At 39.3% G+C, this 6,000-nt stretch overlaps 1 protein-coding gene across 4 annotated transcripts in view; it reads right to left on the bottom strand.

Annotated features, from left to right (window-relative positions):
- Positions 1-338: 338 nt before the first annotated feature.
- LOC130564412 (proline-rich protein 36) overlaps positions 339-6,000 on the bottom strand; it is a 69,215-nt gene continuing 63,553 nt past the window's right edge. For all 4 annotated transcript variants that reach the window (XM_057350499.1, XM_057350507.1, XM_057350482.1 and 1 more), the window contains one exon: positions 339-1,780. In XM_057350499.1, coding sequence (XP_057206482.1) covers positions 1,600-1,780 — 181 coding nt within the window. In that variant the 3' untranslated portion in view covers positions 339-1,599. The remainder of the gene's footprint in view (positions 1,781-6,000) is intronic.

The raw sequence follows: 6,000 nt of genomic DNA, 5'->3' as shown, positions 1-6,000 counted from the left end.
ACATTCATTTTAAACCTCCATACTCTTCATTCCCGTCTCGTTTGTTTCCGTTTTCATGTCTCATAAGAAACTTTGAGAGAAACATCTGAGACTAAGTTGAGACTTCAATAAAAAAACGGAGAACTCCATCAAGTCTTGGAAAAAAACTTGACGTTGAAACAGAATAGTTAGCTTGTTGATTATTGTTAATTTGAGATGCCGTAAATAAAAAAAAACATTATTGTGGTTGTGGTTAAAATAATTTATGAAATATTCTAAACGTTATGTTGCAAAGTGTTTATGAATCAAAGCATTCACTGTTGTGTTTTGAGCAGGTCATAATAACCCGACACAAATAAGCAACACGTCACACGGTTACTGTGTAGTAAAATATTTTACAGAGCTTTTTAATGGGTTTTGAAATTAAGCACTCATAAAGAATGAAATGACACACTTAAAATCCACTTTATCTCTGCCTTAAATATCGCCGTGCGTGTGCGGTTGTTAGATCGTCTACATAAAAGCGCGAAGCTCGTGAAGTAATTGATGTTTTTAATAGTATAAAAGCTGGTGTTTTGACCCTCGTTGCTCCAAAATGACGAATCAGTTGATATTCTCATGTATCTTCACTTCATCTCTCGTACTTCTGTCGTCCCACAGTAACTGTCTCTGTGAACTTCATCCATCTTCAGGTCGTAAGAACTGGAACATGAACCAACCAAAAACCTCTTCTCTCTTTATCAACAGGAATAGTTCCCCGAAAGGTAAAATTCGGTCATTTGTTGTTTATTCAATTGAAATTTATTTGCGTTAGCTTTACATTAGATACAGTACTGTACATATTAGTACAGAGAGTATGGACATTAGAAAAAATGAAAATTAAGAAATATATAAAATACGTAGCAATTATTTAAAAGCCGTAACTTGGTGATACCAACTGCGAAAATAACCATCTGTAGGTTTGTAATCGAGGATTTGTCATCAAATTAAAATGAATATATAAAAAATGTCCTCGATTCTGATTGGTTCAGCCACAGTCAAGCCATTTGGGAAACATATTATAACAACACACCTACTGGCATTACATCAGTATCACTGCACCATTCCACCTGTGTTGCTGATGCTGTGTTGCTTGGCAACCAGCTTGTTACATTGAAAAACTACATTGCTTGGCGGAAGAATAATTTTTATCGGCATGGTTACATTTTTGTTGCGTTTTATTTGATGAAACCTTGCAAGGTTATTGGAATAACCGATTTAAAAAAAGCGTACAGTTCTAAATTCACATTTTGGGACGTCTTGCTTTATTTCAGTGGAAGAATCTCCATGTAGCGGTGTTCGGTACGACGACAGATCATTATTCCCATTTCTGTTCACCTCCAAAAACACGCCATTTGAGGGTGGGTAAAAAATGAGAGATTTTGATTTAGAGTTTATTGTTCTTTTAAAGTGAAGTTTTGGAGCCATTCTCTCCACATACTATAAATAAAAAATAGCAAAGCCAAAATGAATCCCGATCTAAAACTGTAGAACCGAGGGAGCCATAGAGAAGAGGCTTGAGGTTGGTTTATAACGCTTCCCCGCATTGACTTATGACGTCACACCTCGCTAACCAAGAGTTCACAGAAACCAAAAGCACTTCCTGCGGCTCTTTTTGACCGTCTGCAGGGCTTGTGGAGACTCCTGCTGGCGCGGAGGATGAAAGACAAGCTGAGGAGAGCTCTGCTCCGACTCCTGCTGCTCCGGAACCTTCCACGCCCGGGTCACCTGTCCCTCCTGAAGACGGAAGTCATGCTCCACACTGTGTGTGTGTGTGTGTGAGAGAGAGAGAGAGAGAGAGAGAGAGAGAGAGAGAGAGAGAGAGAGAGAGAGAGAGAGGTGGTTTTATTATTGTAGTAAAAAATGCACACAACCTTTTTAGGAACAAGAGTAGGTAGTCTCTCAAAGGATGATGTGGAGAAAACAGCTCTCCAGAAGTTTAGATGGAGCAAACGCAGTCATAACTCTTCATCCTAAATGAGATCATTGTTTCTCTCATATATATATACATAAATATATTTATACACACTCACTTTATCAAAGAGAGACCATTTTCATGAAGTGATTTCTCACCCACTTTCCCTGGAGAACAGCATTATGACACCGGCGGAGAGAACATTCTGTGTTTTTCACTTTCATAACTCTTATAAATTACTCGTTCAGTTCTTTCTGTTCTTCAGCTTTGACTTGAATGCCAAAGATCTCACGTAGAAGTGTTGCTTTCACGCAAGCCACAAGAAAGAAAAACCACAGATGAGATCTCTTTAATATCTCCATTACTTCTCCTAGACATCAACGAGAGTTAATGGAGAGCAAATAGAAACTTGCTTTAGTCTCATCTGCATCTCAGCTATTTCTCCTGAGAAAAAGAGTCCGAAATCTGACAAATGTGTCTGTCATTGGAGTTTCAACAATGTGAGAAGAGATGTCAACAATGTGTCAAACTGAGCTCAGATCTGTCAAGTCTGCAATCAGAAGTCAATATGATTGGAGATCTCAATATGAACTCAAACATTTCTCATCAAATCTACACCTCCATACTCTTCATTTGATCCATTTCTCTGAAACTAAGTTGATCCTAAAATGAAACTCCATCAAATCTCCCGGGAGAGCGCCTGACGCTTGTATTTCGAGAGACAGAACTATATCGCCGCATACAGACGCTTTGTTTCTTCAGCAAATGATGCGTCTCCGTGTGGGCTGCAGTTGCACCCGAGGGGCATGAGGGACTAATATGGGTGGGCTGAATTTGGTAAAGAAACATTAACGAGATTTGTCCTAATTCAGAGCATCGTCAACATCGACGCGAGAAGCTCCTGCGAGAACAGAACGGATCTGAATTACACAGAAAAGACATCTTGAAGAGCGTCAAATAACTTCTTCACGTATTTATGAGCAGTCGGTGACACGCAGGGGTGATTGACATCTAAATTCACCGCTGCGGACATCATGAGTGCTTTTGGTACGACGATCACGTGCGAGTCTGTCAACTATAGACGTCGTGTGTCGGAAGTGACACATCAAACCTGTACAAATGCAGAAGAGATCGCAAACTTTAGAATCGAAACAATGGTGATGTACAGCTTGACATCAGTCGTCTTGATCTTTTTGACATTATCCTGCATTTATTTGCGAGATCATAATTACACCGCACCTACTCTTTTCATTTAACTTCTCAACGTCCGTGGTGTTTTTTAAAGTGCACAATCACGTTCGCAGGGCTGTTTATCAGAACAATCTCGGGCGCTTTGAAATGGAAATCTGCGCACGTCACTCTCATCTGATAGAAAGGAGTGTTTATGCGCACTTGAAAGGGCCTTTTGATTTCAAGGTTGTAAACAGCGTGTATGAGTATGTGTGTGTGTGCGGCACGCGGAGAGGAGAGAGACGCGTGTCCCCCGGCTGGGTAAAGGTAAAGCTGCGGAGCATGAAAATGCCAAGTGTGCCCTGCGGGAAACCGCTCCACACTTTTATTCTCAAGTCATCCTTATTTATCTTCACACAGCTGAGGCTAGTGGAGTTTGTTTTCGGGGGAAATTTGAATGCTTTTGCTCAGAGGTCGCTCTTTCATAGATTTGAAGGAGTCCTCGGTTTTAGTCTCAGACGTTTCTCTTAAAATCTAAGTCAAAACGGAATCAAATGAGCGTGTAATTGCTCAAACACATGAAGAGGTGTAACGCTGTAAAAATCCAACTTGCAAAATGTTCTCCCTACAAAGATAAATAAGAACATAGAATTTGTAGTTAAAGAAGTCAAATGATTGTTTTGCATATACTGAACAAAATGAGCCTAAACATGTTTCTAATAAAGATTATTTTGTTGACTGGACTTAGATTCTCACGTTTTTGGCCAAAATGCGTCAGAAAGTTTGCCCAACTTACAAAACGGTGTATTCTGAACAAACAACACTGCAAGAGTTCCCAAGATGCACTGCAGCATGTCCTTGCTGCCTTAATTTATGCTTTACTATTGTTGTTACTGTTATCTGTTGTGTTTAGAGTTTTTTTAATGATGGGTGTTGATTTGTTGTGGTGTAAGTGCATGACACGACGGCAAAACTGATGTAAACGCACTCAACACCAACTGTCTAAACAGTTATTTGATCAAAGTTTTGCTCTGTTTGAGGCAGAAAACAAAAATCAATTCTATCTATAGTCTCTATTTATGTTTAGCCAACAAAAAATTCATTAGGTAAACATGACTATGTTGTGACAAATAATGACTTGAACATACATTTTTAAGTTGGGTGAACTTCAGTCTCTGTTGAGTCGACTCAAAAACGTGCATGCGATAGGTTGCCTTGTAGAGGTAAAATAATCTGGATTTGTATAAATTTAATGAGAAATGTTTGATTTCATATTAAGATCTTCAATAATATTGACTTTTTGATCGCAAATCTGAGCTCAGTTGAGACATTGTTGACATCTCTGAAACTCTTTTTCTCAGAAGACGCAGATGAGACTTAAGCAAACGTTTCCATTTGATCGCCATTTAGTCTCATTGATGTCTTACTGTGATTTTTCTATCTTTTGGGATCCCAGTGACTCAGATCTATTGATTCCGTTTGATTCCAAAAACACTCGAGATCCACGCTCTGATTCATTCAGTGATTCTTTCTGAAGGTTGCATCATCAAACCAGCAGGTTTTTGAGCGTTATGAGTCATTGTACCACCCAACGGATTCACGTCGACAACATGTCAATGTTCCATTTTTTCTACTTAAACAGGTTTATCTGTATTTTTCTGCGTGCAAACCCTCTCACAGTTTTCTGTGCATTTTAAGAGCACGCTTATTCTTCTTTACAATTTACTCTCAGAATTGCTGCTGAACACCAAGAACGCTTTGATCAGCGACCGTATCTTACCAGCAGTTTGTGCGATTCCTCTTATGTGAGGGGCTTTTGTGCTGCGAGCTGAGAAATTCTGTGAGGTTTAATGAGATATGCATGAAATATGGAAGTACATGTTGTCCCTGCCCGGGTAATGGCTTGTAGTGGCGTCGTTCTCTCATGTTTTTACAATTGCCGAGACTTCAAAAGAATGTAGTTTGTCTTTTTTAACAGATCCATGTAAATCAGACTTATTTCAAGCATATAGGACACAAAGGTTGTGGGTTTGATCTCAAAGAACACACAGATAAAAATGTACACCTTGAATGCACCATAAGGCTGTGTTCACACTTGACTTCGTTTTTGACAAGAAAAAGTTGAGAATGGCGCTTTCTTAAGTTTAAAAAGCATTGTGGTTACAAATAGCAGCCGGCAATGTTCAAAGATAGCATTTGTGCACGAAGGCTTCATAGGCAGCGTAACGTAAGTCTATTTGAATTATAAACAGAGAGCATCTTTGCAATAACCAATCACATATTTAAATACTACAATGCTAATTTCTCGTTAGAAATGCCATCAGAAGTTATTGAAAGTGAAAATTAAACTTAACTTTAACTTAATTAAACGGGCGTTTCGCCCGCCATTTTATTTTTTCGAGCGTGAGCCTTCTTGACCAATCATGTTCCTCGCACGTTGTTATGGAAACGACAGGTCTCTGTCATTGGGTAGCTGTGGACGTGCTTGACGTAGGGTGTTTTTTTCAGAAAAGTTGAACTTTTTCAACCTCAAAAGACGCTCTGAGCTGCATAAAAAGACGCCGGCGCTGGCGTTTAAAAAAGCACTCAGGACTTTTTGAAAACACGGTTTACTCCACAGGATTATAATGTTAAACAGACGATAGGAGCTTCAAAAAAGAAGTCAAGTGTGAACATGGCCTAAGTCACTTCGGATAAAAGTGTCTGTCAAATGCATAACTGTAAATGTCTCTCTCTGTGTCTGCAGTCTGATGCTATACAATCAGACGGTTTAACAATGAATTACCACTAATCCCGCATGTCATCTCAACCATCTGTGAGCATCTAATACTCATCTAATGACCTCACCAACAACAAAACAGCAGCTGAACGTCCACCATTAGCATCAGAGATTGTGT

The sequence above is a fragment of the Triplophysa rosa genome, linkage group LG2 (genome assembly GCF_024868665.1).
Source record: "Triplophysa rosa linkage group LG2, Trosa_1v2, whole genome shotgun sequence".
Classification (NCBI taxonomy): Eukaryota; Metazoa; Chordata; class Actinopteri; order Cypriniformes; family Nemacheilidae; genus Triplophysa; species Triplophysa rosa.
Note: the sequence above shows the minus strand (reverse complement) of the source record. Positions and strands in the feature narration are given on the sequence as shown.